At 36.7% G+C, this 20,389-nt stretch overlaps 1 protein-coding gene across 1 annotated transcript; it reads right to left on the reverse strand.

Moving 5' to 3' along the window:
* Positions 1-13,825: 13,825 nt before the first annotated feature.
* On the reverse strand, positions 13,826-20,110 carry LOC134652584 (uncharacterized). Its single transcript, XM_063507750.1, has 2 exons — positions 19,677-20,110; positions 13,826-14,304 (listed from the first exon to the last, which is right to left on the reverse strand). Exons 1-2 carry the CDS (start codon positions 20,061-20,063, stop codon positions 13,945-13,947), a joined length of 747 nt encoding a protein of 248 aa, XP_063363820.1. The 5' UTR covers positions 20,064-20,110; the 3' UTR covers positions 13,826-13,944.
* Positions 20,111-20,389: the final 279 nt, after the last annotated feature.

The raw sequence follows: 20,389 nt of genomic DNA on the forward strand, positions 1-20,389 counted from the left end.
GGACCTCATACTATTGATTGTCATTGTGACAAGGTACGAAATGGTACGGAAAGTAAATTTCTTGACCGTACTTCCTTGTGTGGCAAACACGCACGCCGATGAGATGATAGAAAGCGGTTCGGTTACCTACGGTTTTTTTGCAGATGCGCTGCGAGTAATAATATACCTATCAATACCGTAAAACGAGGTGACTTTAGGAAATTTTGGGGATACTTTGATAGTTTTAAAACTGCCACTAAATTATCATTATTCATTATTTTCTCGAACTGTTCGTGTAACAAGTTAGATTATTATACATACTTGTTTACCTACTACTAAAAAATCCGAATAAAAATATGTAACGGCTGAAAAACTGAAATATCGAAGTCGCCCCTGCATTTGAAAGTCACCCCGGTTTACGGTAACAAGTCAAAAAAAAAAAAAAACTTTTATGTACTTATGGTTCGAATGGCGCTCTTGGCCCTTTTATCGATTCATATTGATAATGAGCAGGACAGGGGCGGATAAATTACCTACGTGTTTCCAGTGTATTTTATCAGAGACTGTGTTTTTGTATTTTTGAAGTGAAAACTTCTTTAGCGGCGCTGGGCACTTCTTGAGGTGGGGAAAAAATAATAAACTCGAGACAGCGTAAGGCGATCACGTGACCGTAAGGGGCGTAAGGCGATCACGTGACCGTAAGCCCCGTAAGATGGCCACTCATAATTTAGATGGCATATAATATAAATCAACAAAGAAAAACTCAATGTTATTTGACATTTATGTTGCGGACTCCTTTTCAAGACTCTTTACCTATGTTCAAATAATTTGACGTTGTCATGGCAGTACCTATGTAAATAAACATGTCAATGAAAAAGTGTGATCTTATTTAGGAATGATAATAATATATAATAAATAAATAGAATACCTCCGCTAAACGTATGTATCGTGTTACCGGGCGTCGGTAACATATTAGTGAGGTGTGTTTTTACTTCTATCGGCACTCCCGGAGTGCAACCGTTGTTGCTTGTTTTATCTAATACCTTTAAACGAGCAATGTTGGTACACTGTATTAGCTATACTATTTTATTAACATACAAGAAAAACTCTGTGTTTACATAGACTAGGTAAAATGTTTAGCCATTACGTTGTTAAGTCTGGAAATAGTACTATATGGTATAAAAGGCTAATATCTAGCTCGGCGTTGAAAATATATAAAATTTACTATTACTGTTTCGTCCAGTATTATTGCAGTTTACCACACAATAGCTATCGTGACCTATTTTTATCGTAAGTATGATTATAAAGCTAAAATAACTGAGAAGTATGGGAATTGGCAGAAACACTGTTACCAATCGTGTCATTATTGGCCACATCAAGCGCTGCGATCGTTTCGGCTTCCCCTACCACCCGCTTTGCACGGAGCGATTATTTTTTAGTGTTTAATTTAAATTGTGATTTTTCGTACTCCAGTGTAAATTATTTTACCACGCAGAAAAGATAACGATAGGCACGCAAGACAGCTACAAGTTTAGGCGGTTGTTAAGAAGGTCAACTACAGACTAATTGAAAGTTTAGCTGCATAAAGCTCATTTTTAAAAGTAAGTACTAGTTTTATTCCCAAAACCTGTTTCACAATGTCCACGTAAAGCCCTGAATAAGCTACTTGCCACTTATCTGACGAATAAACCGCGGTATTCGGAAAACAAGATCTGTTCTAGACTAGAGAACGATACGATATGTACTGGATACGTTGTAGTTTAGATTTCAACTAGTTCTCTTTTGCAGCTCAATTCGGGCAACAAATGTCACTTTTACGTTAAAATATCGTAATAATATCTTGTGGAAATCGTTCAAGAGTACCTATCTCCAGAATCGCACATTTATGTCAGATTTTACAGGCAACCTTTACAATTTAAGGTACATAGTTTTATCTGGCAGTTACTACTCAGACCTACTACTTTACTCACTTTACTCAGACTGTGAGACAGACCCGAAGTGACCTATGACAGGCAATACAGGCATTCACATTGGATCCGCTTGTTGATAACCGCGCTATATTATGTAAGATAAAACAGAACTGTAATAACTTTCAGCTTCGGTGTAGATCTTTATCATTGCCAAAAGCCGTCCATTGACCTCCACGGACATGATATAAAATCACAAATGTGATATAAAATCGAGATGCCTTGTATGTACCTAAATAAATTTACCCCAATGCACCTAAACTATATTTGTAAAAATCCTCTAAACTTTGACTGTAACTGTAAACATAAATGTAACCAACTTATGAATGTTTACAATAAAATGTCACTGAGCAAATGTTGTATTTTAACACGCTTTTATTAGGTCGACCTGTAAGTATGTAAATATGTAATGGAATCTTGCAAGTTAAATTTGATCCACTTCCCGGTTTCCGATTGAGCTGAAATTTTGCATACACATGTAAGTCGGGTGACAATGCAATATTATGGTACCATCGAACTGATCTGATGATGGAGACAGGAGGTGGCCATAGGAACTCTGTAATGAAACAACGCAACCTAATTGTGTTAGGGGTTTTTAGAATTGTCTCGATGAGTATTAGTTGTCTGTCGTAAGAAAAGTATAGTCAGCGATAAAAGCTTGTACCAAAAATGAAATTTTTGCCAAAAACTTATTTTACGATTTGTTTACATAGTATGTACAAATTTCCTCAAGATGCCGTTATGACATTCATTTTCCTTTGACCAATAACAAAAGTTTGAGCAACTTCTTAGTTATTTAAATTTAGTAGCAATTTTCCTGAGTTATTTTTTTGACTATTACACGTGCAAAGACGCGATGACGTAACTGTATCATACTATAATTAAAATTCGATATTAGTTAGTAAAAGTTTGGCAACATTGTTTTCAATTCAACACACTTGCTTGTAACATATTGAACCGCATTTGCTTTTTCATTATATTATTGTCGCACTTGTGCAGTAATGTATGATAATCCGATCGAATTAAAATTGTAACTAATTGCTAATAAATATGTATGGAGACGGACAGCCCTTTTGAATTGGTCAAGTAGGTTTTACAACAAGGACTAGAGGGCGCCAGGGTCGAGGGGGCGGCGGCAGGCAGTATGACATAATTGACAGATGCAGTAGGTACTTTTACTGTTTTAACCATTAAAATTTGATTAATATGTAAATTTCGTATTTTTTCAAGCGTGTTGAAAAACGTCGTATGAAACGCGTGTGCATTGCAGCTTTGACCTGAGGGGCTACCGCGAAAACCGAAATTCGCAAATTGCGCGGATCTTTTTCTTTTACTCTAATGAAGGCGTAATTAGAGTGACAAGGAAAAATGTCCGCAATTTGCGAACTTCGATTTTCGCGGTTATAGCCCTGGTCCGTCCATCCCATTGGTCGTTTTGTTCGTGGCCTTGTACTTACCATCCACTCTCCCCTGGACCACACGTCACTCGATCCGTGTCACCGAATTCCCCTGGGGCATACATGGCCAAAGAAGGTGAGGATGCGTGATTGCACAAAAGATTACAGACGGTGCTTGATGCAGTTCCTGGAGTATTTATACACTCTTCTTCCTCCTGCCCTTATCCCACTTTATGTGTTTTTCTGTTAATTAGTCAACATATTTTTCTCTTTCATTCTCCTCTATCTTGCGTCACTTCAGCACTCCTTTCTTTCTCATAATCCATCCATCGAATTTTGGGTCTTCCGTCCGCTTTCTGTCCATCAACATTCATCCCTAACATTATTTTGCCTAAATGGCATTCATCCCTCCTCATTACACGCCTATGCCATGCTAACCTAATACTGGAGTATTTATACACTCGTTGGTTCAAAATTATGTCTATAGATATTTGATTTGATACCACCAAGCCACAGAATAAATAATAGTAGTATATACTAAGTACAGAAGACTCACTCTCTAACAAAACGCGTCTGTTACGATCAGCACAGATATGGCCGCTAGGTGGTGACAGCGCCACGCGCGGCTTATGGCTTTCCCCAAAATTGGGGCCGAACGGATGTAGGTACTTTTAGCTACCTGTAGCAAAGCCACGAAATCGCGGAGTGAGACACGCCTGCCCAAGCATACTTGTGGCCTTGTAAATGTTACGATTTCCTTATTTTTTTTTCAGCCGGACCATTGCACACCTAGCCATCGCCACCTTCCACTTCGTCGGCACATCCACCATTGTTCACTATTGTGATTCAGGATCCCAGATAAACATATGATTGAACCAAATCATAATTTGCAATCTTGGGCTGTTTTCCATGTGGTTGACAATCATCATTTTCGTGTATCATTATATCGTGTGTCATTAGGTATTTAAGTACTCCATTAATTTCCATGTTCGGCCTTGGACATATTATGTACAGTCGACGTACTGAGTTATCGCCTAGTACGTAAACATACGTTACTGAGGTGATAACGCAAACGCACAATGGTCGATAATAATACGCGTGCAGCAATAAAAAAAATACATAAACAGTTGGTACCGTCAAGGACTTATTGAAAATGTGATTTGACGTAAGAAAATAATCTCTTTGACGCAAGTATTACTCGTAAGATGTCATCATAAAGTATTTTGAATAGTAGGGTTCGGTAGGGTCCCCCTTAAGGTTCCGTCACACAGGCGCGTTTTCCAGGCGGGGCGTAAGCGTTTTATACATAAAAGCGGCGCGCCCCACTCTCGCCCCGCCCGGAAAACGCGCCTGTGTGACGGAACCTTTATGGTAAGTATAAGCATATTAGGGGGGCAAATTTAATGACTTAACCCCTCGTATGCTTAGACACGGATCCATGCGTGGTGCGTGGGAATTAAAATCTGTTGTTTTAAATGTCAAGGTCACTTTCTGTGATCAAATTTGATAGGCGGCATACGAGGGTTTAATTGAGTTCGTCGATATATAGGAACACCCTACCTGTAATTAAATTTTGCGGCTAACAATCCTATAAGTATCCATTGTCACCGCGATACCTACTGGTGAAAATTTGGCGCTTCGTGATCGGATTATCGTCCTTTGATAGTCTGTCTTTAGCTTTACTCGTAACACCACACTCTGTCCCTTCCTAGTCGATACACTACACTCTAACGTTTGTATTAAGCTTTACTAATACCTTATATAGGCTTTGACGGTTTATCAGAATAATTACAAAACCACACCAGCTCGTAAAGGCTTAATCGAATTAAAATAAAACGCTTAAAGCCTTACTTTATTCTTCAAAACCTGGTGAGAAAATTGCATTTCATGGTGGTGATGGTGGAACTTGAAAGGCGTAGGTACTTATTTCTTTATGTAAATGTATATCATACTCGTATAAATAAGTGACAATCGTATCAATCGTTGATAAAAAAACGCCAAAATCGAAAGTGAAATAATGTATGGAAATGATCACGTGATTTTTCGTTGCATCTGTCATCCCGGTACAATTTTCTTTTCGATCGGCGTTTGTCTATGTACAATTGTCACCTTGGCTAGGCCCCCAGTTAAGCTAAGAGAAAGTACATTAGCGAACTGACGAGTACAGCTCACGGCCGGTCGTTGTGGAGATCCTTGGGCCCTCGCTCGCCGTTTTCAGGTTATAAGTACATACCTACCTATGTAAGTGTAAATTTCAGCAAAACTAAACCACAACTAAACTTATAGGTACTCAAAACCGTACTTAAAATTGTCCCTTATCAGTATAAGTAAATCAGTAATAGATACTGAAACAAGGTTTTGTTGTCAACAGTGATAATTATCGCACAAGTAACAATATATCAGATACCTAATACTTGTATAACACCTGACACAATTATGGAACGGAAATTCCGAGTGAGTAGACTAAGTAGTAGAGATAATACGTAGCAAAAGGCAACCCGATTTTGGACTCCAAGTACCTTGATAGCGGAAATTTATTTGTAAGAATACTTACGGTGGTATACGTAATAGGTAAGTATACTGCCCATAAAACCGTAAGTGATACTGAAATCAGGCTGATCTTTAGATGATACAATACGATTTTTATAAATGAAACGTGCCATATTTTTAGAGCTCCGATTTTTGTTCACGGAGCTCTTATGGGATCACTTCGGTCTATCAAATCGGTTAAATACTTTTTTCTCAGAGACCGATTGAAGTAGGTACAATTGATGATATGATAATGTTAAAATTAACAAAGAGTAAATTCGAATCCCTTGCCAGTGGCGGGGCGTCCACATTACTCGTCCCACCGGCTTGCCCATTTTGAGACAATAATAAATATGTAGGTAGGTACTTAACAGGTAGGTATTTCAAATACATATACATAAGGCACATATTTAATAAAAACTCATGTACTTATGCACTATTAAATTATCAATGCTGAAGCCTGAGAGCGTATTGTACAGCATTAGTAATAGTTAGGTAGGTAATTAAAAATAATACATAACTACATTATATCTATCTAGTATCTATATATATAAATGCACGTGTCCTGACTGATTGACTGACTGACTCATCAACGCAGAGCCGAAACTACAAACGCTAGAAAGTTGAAATTTGGACACTAGGTTGCATTTATAAAATGTATAAGAGCTAAGAAGCGATTTTGAGAAATTCAACCCCTAAGGGGGTTAAAAAGGGGATGATAGTTTGTATGGGGTTCAAGTTTTATTTTGAGCTAGGAAATTGAAACTTCGTAAAAAGATATATTATTAAAATACACCAAAACTAATTTCAGCGTTTTTGAAAATTCATCCCCTAAGGTGGTGGAAAAGGGATTGAAAGTTCGTATGGAGATCAAACATTTTTTGAGCGCGGGACTTGAATCTTTGTACAAAGGCATATTATTAGAACTCAAGAAAAATAATTTCAGCGTTTTTAAAAATTCATCCCCAAGGTGGTGAAAAAGGGGTTGAAAGTTTGTATGAAGATCAAATGTTTTTGAGAGTGCGGGACTTGAATCTTTGTATAAAGCCATATTATTAGAACTCAAGAAAAATACTTTCAGCGTTTTTAAAAATTCATCCCGCAAGGTGGTGAAAAATGGGTTGAAAGTTTGTATGGAATTCAAATATTTTTGAGAGTGCGGACTTGAATCTTTGTATAAAGCCATATTATTAGAACTTAAGAAAAGTAGTTTCAGCGTTTTTTTAAATTCGTCCCTTAAAAGGTTTAAAAAGGGGTTGAAAGATTGTAAAGGGTTTAAATTTTATTTTAAGCTACGAATTTGTAATTTCATAAAAAGTTATTTCATTAAAAGAGAAGAAAACTAATTTCAGCGTTTTACAAAATTTATCCTTTACGGTGGTGAAAAAGGGGTTGAAAATTTGTATGGAGGTCAAACATTTTTTTAAGTACGGGACTTGAATATTTGTATAATGACATATTTTTAGAATACAAGAAGAGTGTTTTCAGCGTTTTTAAAAATTAATCCCCTAAAAGGGTCCAATAGGGGATGAAAGTGTGTATAGGGTTCAAATTTTATTTAAAGGTAGGAACTTGAAACTTCATGAAGTTATTTCATTAAAAGAGAAGAAAACTACTTTTCAGCGTTTTTTAAAATTCATTCCCTGAGGTGGTGAAAAGGGGGTTGAAAGTTTGTATGGAAATCAAATATTTTTGAGAGTGCTGGACTTGAGTCTTTGTACAAAGCCATATTATTGAATACAAGAAAAGTAATTTCAGCGTTTATAAAGATTCATCCCTTAAAACGGTTGAAAGTTTGTATAGGGTTCAAATTTTATTTAAAGCTAGGAACTTGAAACTTCGTAAAAAGGTATTTTATAAAAATGAAATGAAAACTAATTTCAGAATTTTTGATAATTCACCCCCCAAGGTGGTGAACAAGGGGTTGAAAATTTGTTTGGAGGTCAAACATTTATTTGAGTGCGGGACTTGAATCGTTGTATAAAGGAATATTATTAGAATACAAGAAAAGTGATTTCAGCGTTTTTAAAAAATCATCCCCTAAACGGTTTAAAAAGGGGTTGAAAGTTGGTAGAGGGTTAAAATTTTATTTAAAATTAGGAACTTCAAGCTTCGTAAATAGGTAGTTACATACGTAGTATGTTTTATTACATAGTGGACTTGAAAATCTTCTGGGGGTTGAGAGGGATTATATCGAGAACAATTTTATTCAGTTTGGGGCTTGAAACTTCGTAGCCAGGTTGTGAAAGACAAATCTAATAATTAAGTTGTATAATACCTAATTAACCGTCCCTACTGCTATCTTTTGCTGCATAATGTTCTAAGCTAATGTAGAATATATAACCACCAATATACAAATCCACGCGTATTTGGATATTTGCGTCGGCTCTTAGAAAGTTAGTACCTTTGCCTACTTACTTACTACTTTGCTTTATGTAACTGATATTGTATATTATAGTTAGTGTTAAATACAATTTTTCTTTTATAATTTTTATAAAATAAATGATTGAGACAGTCGTAGATATAAGTTTATGTTACTTGAATGTTGAATTCAGATTTCATGTTATTTCAGAATTTTATCGTTTGAAATGAGAGCGTAGATTCTGTTGTATGGTGGCGGCGGCTAGGTCCGTGTGCCTGTTAAGGATTTTTTCCCTTAAGTATTTGGAAAACATGGTATTTTGCTACGATACTCTAGCAAGTTCATTCGGATTTTCTATTAAGACGAAACAGGAGCTGAGATTTAAATATTTTAGGTAAATATACCCGTGTCGCTAACGGAAGCGGCTCCTAAAACTAGTGCGATAAGGACAAGGCGAAAAATCCTGCGTAAAAATCTCAAAAATCGAGGTTTCGTACTCGACTGTTTCCTCCTCCAAAACTTAACCAATCGTAGCCATATTTGGAAATCTAAATGATTCTGAAATTATCTGTGTCGGACCGTTTTGCTTTTTTGGCTAATTGATATCAGTTTTGAATACCACGCCTCTCATTGCGGCATAGTCAATTAGGCCATTTTGGCCATTTTTGAAAGGCTCTAGCGCCTTAAAAACCAAATATATCAAAAAAAGCAAAACAGTCCGACACAGATATTGACAATATTAATCTGTGTTGAAAAAATCATTGCTCTAGCTTCAAAACCCACGGAGGAAACAGTCAAGTACGTTTGTATGGAGAAATGACCACTCCTGTTGCCTCTTAATTGTGCCTAAACACTCGTGTAGGACTACCGTAAGTACGTAAAGCAGTAAAAATCGATTACATTCATCTGATAAGGCAGTGCGTATCGTCATGATATCGTAGTACGCATTTGACGAACTAAAGATTATTGTTTTTCATGACGATGTCTAAAAATAGTACGTTGTTGCCGGTTGATGGAAAGAGAGTCATTTCCTGACGATGTATTTTTTGGGGGATCCCGGAAACGGCTCTAACGATTTCGATGAAATTTGCTATATTGGGGTTTTCGGGGGCGAAAAATCGATCTATAGCTAGGTTCTCTGGAAAACGCGCATTTTTGAGTTTATATAAGTTTCCGAGCAAAGCTCGGTCTGCCAGATATTTTATTTGTGATTAGGCATCTATTTATTCTAGTTAAATTGTTTTTTAAACTGTTATTGCGTCATTGTCAGATTGTTATGAACCAGCAACCACAATATAACGGCTTTGTCCTAAGTACCTTACCCTGTTATTACCTATAGTTGGTCAAACCAATTTGTCAGTCTTTAAGAACCAGGAAAACTATAAGTACCTACTCATCCTTTACTTTTGGGTGCTAATAGGTACTAGTGTAAGACAAAGATAGTATGATTCTCTCTGTCTATGTTTGAAATGAGACAGTCCTTTGACAAATACCTGTATATAATAGGTTTATAGTATTAAACATTACAAGACGTATTAAATATTATACCATGTTAAATAGCCGCGCTACTTGCGCTAGTCATACCCACGCAGAAAACTATAGTATTTTTCAAACTCGATGGGTAGGATGACAGATGACCTCCATAATTATAATTTATAACCTAAAAGCGCCAAATCTCGCATAATTGTATTGAAATTACAGCTGTCATCCTACCCATCGAGTTTGAAAAATACTATAAACCTGTATTTTCTGTACCCGGTTACATTTCATTCGATTGCGCAATGTGATGCACGAGTTTGCGTTAAGTGTAATTTTTTATGGGATATTGAGATTCCAAAACGTCCCGCTTGGCACGCTGTTCAAAATCCCATACAAAATTAGACATAACGCATTAGGCGAACGCTTGTCACGTTATCGAATGAAATGTACTTAAGTACACTAGGGGTTCTGTTCCCGGAAGTAAAGAACCAGTAATTTCTGACAATTTAGAGCACGTGTCTCCGGTATAATGTAAAAAATATCTCGCTTTTCCTGTTTACGGCCCAATTTGAACAATACTTATAAGATGTCACAGCAATGCAATACGACACCGATCTGTCAGTGTCAAGTCGAAAGTGACATTTTGTTCAGTCTTTACCTCTCACTGACTCTGGCAAAGGCCCTAGAGCAACCCTAGAGGGTGCCATTTCTTTGATATAATAAGTTAATAACCAATAACGTCATTTTTTTATCGGTGTGAAATTCAAATTCAATCACCCATTTAATATTTCGTTTAGTTCGTTTACATGGGGTCATCCATAAACATCACACGAAATTCACGATTTTAAAATTTATAATACGAAACCGACTGATACAACAAATTATTTAGCTGTACAACAAGTAAAAAAAAATCGGTAACAGATGAAGTTAAACGTCATACTTAACATTTGTGACTGGGGGAGTCACAAACACTATGACGTCTCCCCTTGTCACGACATGTCACATTTATTTTTCTTGCCCCCCTACCATCTCCTAACGTGTAACGTAATTAATGGATGCCCCCTAAATTCAGGAATACCGAGGTCGAGGTGACCTTAAACGAAGGAAACTTTGTATGTATTTATAAGGTACTTAATTACTTACGCCATTTTCGGGTGCCCGGGGCGGCGTTCTCTGTCAATATTATACCTTTTGTGAACACAGCTTTATTGAGAGTATTAAGTTTATTATTTTAGACGCCGTTATAAATTTACCGCAATTATACACTTAAGTGAGAAACATTTTAATGTTTGAATATTTAACAGTAAAAGTGGTAGGTAGGTACCTAATTTCGGATTTTTATTTAGGTATACATAGCTAAATAAACACATTATCAGACCGTATGATGTTATTTTTGTATTCTTCCTTGATTTTAACGCCAGTTATAAGGTTAAGAAACTTGCATGCAAAATTTGATACATTGCCAACTGCAGACTACAATGAATTCAGTTTGTTAGAAACATTGCCTATAGGCTTTTAAGAAACTGCTCCTAATATATGTAACTGGGTTATACATACTTTAACTTTTCCTTAGGTACCTACTTTATAATTCGTTCGGTACTAAGAAGCTTGGTGTGACATACCCTAGTTACCTATTTTACCGTTGAATGTTGTTGACGTCTTCAGAAACCATATATGTTTAAACATAAATAAATAATCTTCATAAGTTAACACAATATGACAACCCTATTGATTACACTAAAATAACTCAACTAGATGTGTAATAAAATGTATTACGGAAATTAACAAAAAAAACTGCTGCGTACATAAATTTTTCTCTTCTATAGCACGACTATCAAAATTTAGATCAACCCAGTACATCAAGTAGGTAGGTACCTAATCTTCCCTAGGTACCTACCTACCTAGGTAGAGTAGGTAGGTACAGGTAGTGCCCGACCGATACCGGATTTTTTGCCTAAACTGAAGGTTCGGTTTTCACTTGGTTTCGGCCGAAATCAAAACCAAGTGGCATAAAAACCGGACAAATGAAACTCATTTCTTAATTAATTCGAAACCGAACCTTCGACCGAATTAATACAATATTTACGCATTTAGGTAACAAATCAAATTATTTTATGATTTTGTTTAGATTTGTGTTTTTTACAAGTAGTCACACTACTATATTATATAAATTATAAACTGAAATAGATAACATGTACTAAAGAAAAAGTGACCAAGAAAAAAGAAAAGAAGTGAAAAGTGGTGTCTCTGCCACCGGTGGACTTGGTCACTTTTTCTTTAGTGTAGGTAGGTACCTATATGTTATCTATTTCTGTATTTAATGATATTTACGCCAAAACCGAAACCTAAGCTTCGTTCGACCCCTAATTATCTAGGCTATTAACAGTGGCGGATTTGCAGTCTTTGCCGCCCTAGGCTCCAGGCCTTGTAGCCGCCCCTTTCTCAGCATCAGCCCCCATCATATTGACAAGTACATTTAGGTCATGCAACGAAAAGATATAGAGGGAAATGCTTGGGACACATTTTTAATTTAGTAACTTTATTTGGACTCGTTAGGAGGTGAACATACTTATTAAAAGTCCCCGGCCGTAGCCCTTGAGCGGGGGGGGGGGGGGGAGGGGGGTTTGGTTTGAAGGTCCCATTTTTCGGTTTTTCGCTTATTACCTATATCTCAGAAACTATGCGTCCTTGTGACATGATCGTGATATGTCTGTAATTTTGCATTAAATTTCCTTCAATATATAATATATATATTTACGGTGCTATAAGATTTTAACCAGTTATTACCAATTAAAAAACAAAACGTCTAAAACGCATTTACGATAGCGATGTTGCCACTTTGCGACGTAGTCTAGGTACATATACTTGGTCAAGCAGATCTTGTCAGTAGAAAAAGGCGGCAAATTTGAAAAATGTAGGCGTGAAGGGATACCGTCCCATAGAAAATTTGAATTTCGCGCCTTTTTTTACTGACAAGATATGCTTGACAAGCTATATTATCCTTATTGATAAATGTCAGAATGTACCTAGTAACGCTTTGCAAAAAAATAGGTTTTACAAAAAAAAACATTTCATTTTAAGTGACAGTTTTACCAATAACAAATTAAATTTGTGTCTGTACAATAAAGAGTTTATATATACATACATATACATACATAACATTTACTTTTTATGTACAAAAACATTCAAGTTTTTTTTTAATAAGAAACAAGAATAACTAACATTTTTTTCCCTCTTTTGGCCTCCAGCGAATTCCAGAGAAGTAGAAAGGACATTTTAGTCTTTAAATATGATCAGTAATAAGCTGTTAAAATCTTTCGGGTTCCTTTCTTCGTAAGCACTGTGAATATTATTAAAGCAAAACCAATGCAAAATTACATTTTTCAAGAGCGGATATCTCGAAAATTATACAAGCCCCCCTTTAAACTATGTGCGTGAACCGCGGCGCGACTTCGCGGCGGAGCGAACATATCGCGACGTTGACGTATGACTCCACACTCGCAAACTTCACGGTGATTTCGCAGTTTAGTTCGCGCCAAGATGGCTGAAAAGCATCAGCTGATCAAGTTTAACTGTCATTCATCATACTTGCTGTAGCTATTTTTTCATTTTGTTTTGTTGTAAACCGTAAAATATAGCCGCTATATATAATAGGTATAAGTACCTAATTAATATTTATCTTGCAATGCAACTGATGAGCCAAAATAGTATGTAATGTGGAGTCTTGCAAGTTCGCGCTTCGCGCTTCTTTTGACGCGGGCCGAAAAACCGACAAAAGACGGGTAACAAGGCGTGAACATTCTGCGAAATCGACGCCACGGCGTCGACGGCTTCGCGCCGCGATTCGCGCACAAGTGTGGAGGGCTCTCAAGATATCGAAAAACTTATAGCAAATTTAATCAACTTTCATTTTGTATAATGATCATGTCGTTAGAACGCATAGTTTCCGAGATATAAGCGAAAAACTGAAAAATGGGACCTTCAAACCCGCCTCTACCTCTGACTCAAGGGATACGGCCGGGGACTTATGAATTTTTTATATGTTCACCTCCTAACTAGTTCAAACAAAGTTACGTAGTCAAAAATTGTGTTCCAAGCATTTCCCTCTATGTATAGGTACCTTTTTCGAGAATTCGTTGCCTGGCGTAATTTTGAGTTATTTCTTGTTATCATCAGCGAATTTTTTGTCACAATTTGCCGCCCCTAATATCTCGCCGCCCTAGGCTCGTGCCTACTGTGCCTTATGGGAAATCCGCCACTGGCTATCAATGAGAATAGACGAATCTAGAGTGAGTTGTGATGTCCTGGCCAAAAAAATGACGTCTGAAATCAGTTTCTGCGCAATGAACTTCTGCTGCGTGTCCAATCCTCTCATCTGTAGTTTAAGATTAGTGCAATAACTAGCACAGTCGTCTTCCGATTCGCCAGAGGAGGATGGCTGCTTGCTGTCACAGGGGGGACTGTTTTGTTTCTCTCTTGCGTACGGTCGCTGTCGGGGCCGCGGACGAGGGTTCATGTTTCTCATCTTGAGTCTGTACTTTACAACTGGGTCTGGCTCTTCTTCTTCTGGGTATTCTTCGGGAATATCGATCTGGAAGATAATTTATAGAAGTTTAGTAAATACCCGAGCAAAAGAGATTTAATTCAAAGTTGTATGTACAGTCAGCAATACCTACTATTATTCGCTTAGCATCTTTGCATACAAACTTCTATGCAGGAGGGTCACTTTTTTCTGCAGCTGTACAGGTACGTTACGTACGTACTCGTACTACACTTTTTTTAGATTCAATTCAATTCAATTAATTTATTTGTCGATAAGCAGGTTGTGTTACAAACAGGTGTTACATACATAATAATTAAGTGCTCCACTTTTGGCCGTATGAGGCATACAAATATTTAACGTGAGTGGCGGTGTAGCTCATGAGTTACAAATTAATTGTCATCATCTTAATAATAAAAGTCAACTATATATTTACATATTGCGTGTCATCAAATAATGTCAAAATTCTGTGAGCGTCAGGATGACAGGACCGTGATGGCTATTTATAACGAGTGTTACTCCAAGATTTAGTACCTATTTAGTACTATTTGGTACCTGTCATCAAATATTTAGTACCTCAATAGAAATCGAGAAATATTGAAAATAAAGTGGCCAGCCATTCTGACGTCAGGTTGACAGGACCAAGTCCAGTTCCCCTATTTGTAGACGTTATATCGAATCCATCTTTTGACAAAGATTTAGTACCTATTTAGTACCTCTCATAATTATTCTTCTTATTTAATTTCGACTTAACGTAAAAAAGTTACAGCTAGAATAAACTTCGTATGTGCACAGTGGTGCAGCCAGTCAATGTGAACCGGGCCTAAAAGTTTGTTCAAAAGTTAATATTTTTGACTACAACATTTACTTTACGTTGTTTGGCCAATCCAAAATGAACCACGAGCGTAGTGAGTGGTTTGAAAGTGGAATCTTGAGCATTGCGAGGATTTCAGGGCATGAAGTTTAAACAATGTTTCTACCGAGTGACACACTACATTTTTGACCACACCAACTTGAGGGAAATACTCACTTAAAATTGAAAATCATCACTTAAAGTCTGTAGCGGCGATATATATTGAGAGGTCAAACTTACATAAATCCAGAAGCGCCTTGGCGGACCGCGTGGTGGTCTATGTATGGTGATTTGGAAATCCTCTGCTTTTATCGACAGCTGCATATATCCATGAGGGGCACTGGGTTACTGAGTAGTTTCTGGTTGATTTTCATTTTAAATTGCAGCGACAGAACTCGAGATATGAATTATTTTAAACGGAGCGCGGAGCGATCGCGGCCATTTCGATTCAACGGCAGGAGAAGTTTTTTTTTATCTTCGCTAGGTGGCGCGGTCATAGGTCGCGCCGGAAGAAAGGGCTTTGAGATGAATGTAGTTGCCAGCTCAAAAATATCTCGCTAACATACATGAAAATATATTCTATCCTAATTGTGTTGCTTTGTATGTAAGAAAAAATACCTATCTAAATATGCATAGAAATAAATTAATACTAATCTGTTCCTCGACGGAACAAAGTCAATGTGTAACGTTCCACGAGAAAAGGTACCTTATGAGGGTTTCTAGTTTCGGAGATATTAAATGTTTTGTAAAAAGTTGAAGTGATGCTATTTTTTTTATTCATTTAATTTCGTAGATTAGGTTATTTGAAATATGAATATAAAAGTAAAATATCAAAATACTTACAAAACAATAAAAAATACATATAAACACAATATAAAAAACCTAACCTAGGGTGCCGCCGGCAGCGGGGCAAGGCCCAAGCTACCGGTGGTCAGGGCCGCAGAGAGAGGAACCGGCGGACTATCCGCGCCGTGTCCAAGATCACCGCCTTCTGCATCTGGCCCTTGATCCAACCACCTAGCGAGAGTCCCTCAAGATGTTGGTCGAGACTCTTCGCTATTAGACCGTTCGCTGAAACAACTATCGAATCAACATCCCACATTTTTTATTATTATGTGATCTGAAACCTTAATGCTTAACGTTTGTTTACATATTTTTATTTTTGTTATAAGTAAATTATAAGCCTAGTAATGTCTTCTCAAAGTTTAGTAGAAAAGGTAGCGTATGGAGGAGTGACTAAAAATTCCAAAAATACCTAGGCAATACGGGAAAAGGAGTTTGGTAAAGAACTGTATTAGCATTCTGAAAAACTAATTTGATAATTTCTTTATATGTAGGTATATATACAATATAATATACAATTATATGTATGTATGTAATAAATTCGAGTTATTTACTCATGTTGGCTGGTAAAATTGACTTCTAGTGATGATTTCCAATTTTAAGTGAGTATTTCCCTCAAGTTGGTGTGGTCAAAAATGTAGTGTGTCACTCGGTAGAAACATTGTTTAAACCTCATGCCTTGAACTCCTCGCAATGCTCAAGATTCCACTTTCAAACCACTCACTACGCTCGTGGTTCATTTTGGATTGGCCAAACAACGTAAAGTAAATGTTGTAGTCAAAAATATTAACTTTTGAACAAACTTTTAGGCCCGGTTCACATTGACTGGCTGCACCACTGTGCACATACGAAGTTTATTCTAGCTGTAACTTTTTTACGTTAAGTCGAAATTAAATAAGAAGAATAATTATGAGAGGTACTAAATAGGTACTAAATCTTTGTCAAAAGATGGATTCGATATAACGTCTACAAATAGGGGAACTGGACTTGGTCCTGTCAACCTGACGACAGAATGGCTGGCCACTTTATTTTCAATATTTCTCGATTTCTATTGAGGTACTAAATATTTGATGACAGGTACCAAATAGTACTAAATAGGTACTAAATCTTGGAGTAACACTCGTTATAAATAGCCATCACGGTCCTGTCATCCTGACGCTCACAAAATTCTAATTGTTAAATGTCAAATTAAGGCCTGTATTCTATAGATAATAAATTACTTACATGCATCAAAAAAGTTCGCTGTCATTTAAATATTCGTTTATGTCATAGTAGCACTTGGTTTTCAATAAAGTTTTCAACGTATTGCGAAATCTGTTAATCGGTAAAAATTGTACCGATTCTGGTAGTTTGTTAAAAAAAATTACAGCCATACTAAAAATGCTTTTCCTAAAAAGTGCGCAGTGTGCACGTGAATGTAAAAGTGTATCTCTTTGTCGGAAGGTACGTGCTGGGTTAGGCGGTTCTTAGGGTTCCGTAGCCAAATGGCAAAAAACGGAACCCTTATAGATTCGTCATGTCTGTCTGTCTGTTTGTCTGTCCGTCTGTCCGCCGTATGTCACAGTCACTTTTCTCCGAAACTATAAGAACTATACTGTTGAAACTTGGTAAGTAGATGTATTCTGTGAACCGCATTAAGATTTTCACACAAAAATAGAAAAAAAAACAATAAATTTTTGGGGTTCCCCATACTTAGAACTGAAACTCAAAAATTATTTTTCATCAGACCCATACGTGTGGGGTATCTATGGATAGGTCTTTAAAAATGATATTGAGGTTTCTAATATCATTTTTTTCTAAACTGAATAGTTTGCGCGAGAGACACTTCCAAAGTGGTAAAATGTGCCCCCCCCCCCTTGTAACTTCTAAAATAACAGAATGATAAAACTAAAAAAAATATATGATGTACATTACCATGTAAACTTCCACCGAAAATTGCTTTGAACGAGATCTAGTAAGTAGTTTTTTTTTAATACGTCATAAATCGCCTAAATACGGAACCCTTCATGGGCGAGTCCGACTCGCACTTGGCCGCTTTTTTTGGAAATCGACTGTCATATTTTTTAACAAACATTAGGCACTCCAGTATGTATAAAGAGGGAACAGTCAATATGCCAAGGTCTTTAAAAAAGGTCTGTATTCCGACAATGGCACGTATGCACCTCTTTTGCATAAGAAATTATAGATTTCGGAATTATGTTATTCCTACTGAATGAAAGTAACAATAAAAGCGTGGAAATTATTAGACACTTTTTTTTCTCCTATTCAAGGATCCTAGGATCAAAAGAGCTCGTAATTCTGAATAGAAATAAGTAACATTCCTAAATCTAAAAACATTTGTGTACTGTACAACTTCAAAGAAAATGGCATAGGGATCCGTTATATTTCTTATTTTAACGGATAATAGATTTTTGAAATAATATAGGTAGGTAATTATGACGTACCCCACACATAAATATTTATCTCTAACATGATAGATCACAATACTTCCGCGCATGTTTTAGAAAAAAAAAGATAAATGGGTAATACTCGTAATACCTTTACCTTTACTTATAGGCAGGGGTCGGCCAAAAAGTGCGGATGACGTCAAACCACTTATAGGATGATTTCAAATAGTATTTTTGATTTTCATAAACAATTATCACTTATCATTAATCAACCTCTTTATTAAACGATATCGCCACTTGAAATGAGTAAGTACGTTTTTGACTGACACATTGTCAATCAGATGAACAATAATTTGACTTCGTTATTGTTTAGCTATTGTATCTTCACGATTATATTTAGCTAAAATTTATATTTACTAATGTATAAGAAAACGCTCTAAAATATCATCTTTACTCGAATATTGTGGCAAGTTTCGTGAAATTTATTTTATTCACTACATCACCCTACCACCAATATATATATATATATATATATATATATATTAATTCCATGGATTTATTTACGATTATTTTGTTACTTCATTAATACTACTTTGTTACTACATGTCACACGAAAGTTTAAATACAAACTCAAACATCATCCTGTGTGGAAGATTACGTCATTTTTACGTCATCCGCACTTTTTGTCCGACCCCTGCTTATAGGTAATGTATATTATAATTTTATTAGGTATTGAATTAGAGTTAAATTCCATTTCTGATCTGTATAAAAATACATTAGACGAGGTGCATTTCTTAAGAGATTTTCCCATAAGTAATAGGTATTTATATAAATATTAATATTTACTTATACAAAAAAAAACATAAAACGAATATATCGGTTGTTGTTTGGATTAGGTACCTACTAATTCAGTTCAAATATTATTTATTGTATAACTCTTATAAGGCATCATTACAATGTAATTACGCTTTAGATATCAACGTTATTTTCATAGGTGACGTTATCTATGAAAAGGGACCTTATTGTCGATGGCGCTTACGCCATTATTAACGATGCTTCGATATAAATACAATGCCGCGCGACGCTGTGCGGCGTAAGCGCCATCGACAATAAGGTCTCTTTTCATAGATAATGCCCCAGGTAATTAAAGATAAACCGTAGAAAGGGACAAAGCGAAAACAATGTATGCATCACTCTGACTCACTCCTTGCTAAGGCATGAACTGTTTTGCCAAACGCCGACAGGAGGATTTATATCACACCTTAATCCATTGCAATAAGGTTGGAAATTAAAGGTAAAATTGCTACTATCTAACATAACACGGATTTGAGTGTACTTACATATTCAATAGCTTGCTGGTCATCCGATTCATATGAATCTTTAATATCAGAAATATCTCCTTGGAAATCCAGAAAAGTCATCTTGTCAAAATACCACAGTGATGGTTTATATTCGTAACCCGACGTCGCATTAAGTCTAGTTTCGTTTATTTTTTTAACCTCTCTTCTATAACCGGTTCGGAATATATCAATCTTTCTCTTCACCATGTCCAGCGTGGCGCTCGGCTCGATTTCTCTATATTTTTCCAGTAACACGTTATAAGATGCGTTTCTTAGATCTCTCCGCATGTATGAACTGCTTTGGATGTCCCATAAGCAGGTATTTTCTCTGTATAGGTCGAGAAATTCGTACCATTTTTCTTGGTTTTGCATTGCATGGCACGACATTATGAATGCTTTATGTTGGTCGCTGCGCTCGACGGTCGCTTGCCGGGTGACTGATGGCAAACATGGCGGCCGGCCCGCCTGCCGGCGCGTTGGACAACGGGACGTCAAGCGCGGGGCGGGGGATTTGAGTGTTGCTAGTGATAAATTTAAAAATCTACCAGTGAAGGCCTCTCCAAACGTTTGCGATATATCGGCCCAATAGAGTGAGACGAAGCGTTAGTTACAACAAAACAACGTATCACAGCCGAAATGTTCGGCTCGCGTTCGCGGCTTCGCGTCGCGATTCACGCACGAGTGTGGAGAGGGCTTTGGAAGTGTTGTTGCCA

This window comes from Cydia amplana, chromosome 12 (genome assembly GCF_948474715.1).
Source record: "Cydia amplana chromosome 12, ilCydAmpl1.1, whole genome shotgun sequence".
Classification (NCBI taxonomy): Eukaryota; Metazoa; Arthropoda; class Insecta; order Lepidoptera; family Tortricidae; genus Cydia; species Cydia amplana.

Bases quoted from the DNA above. Each gene is read 5' to 3' on its own strand.
- LOC134652584 (XM_063507750.1), bottom strand. From the start codon at position 20,063: ATGTCGTGCCATGCAATGCAAAACCAAGAAAAATGGTACGAATTTCTC. The intron at 14,305-19,676 runs GTAAGTACACTC...ATTATCTTCCAG, and splicing joins ACCAGCAAGCTATTGAATAT to ATCGATATTCCCGAAGAATA.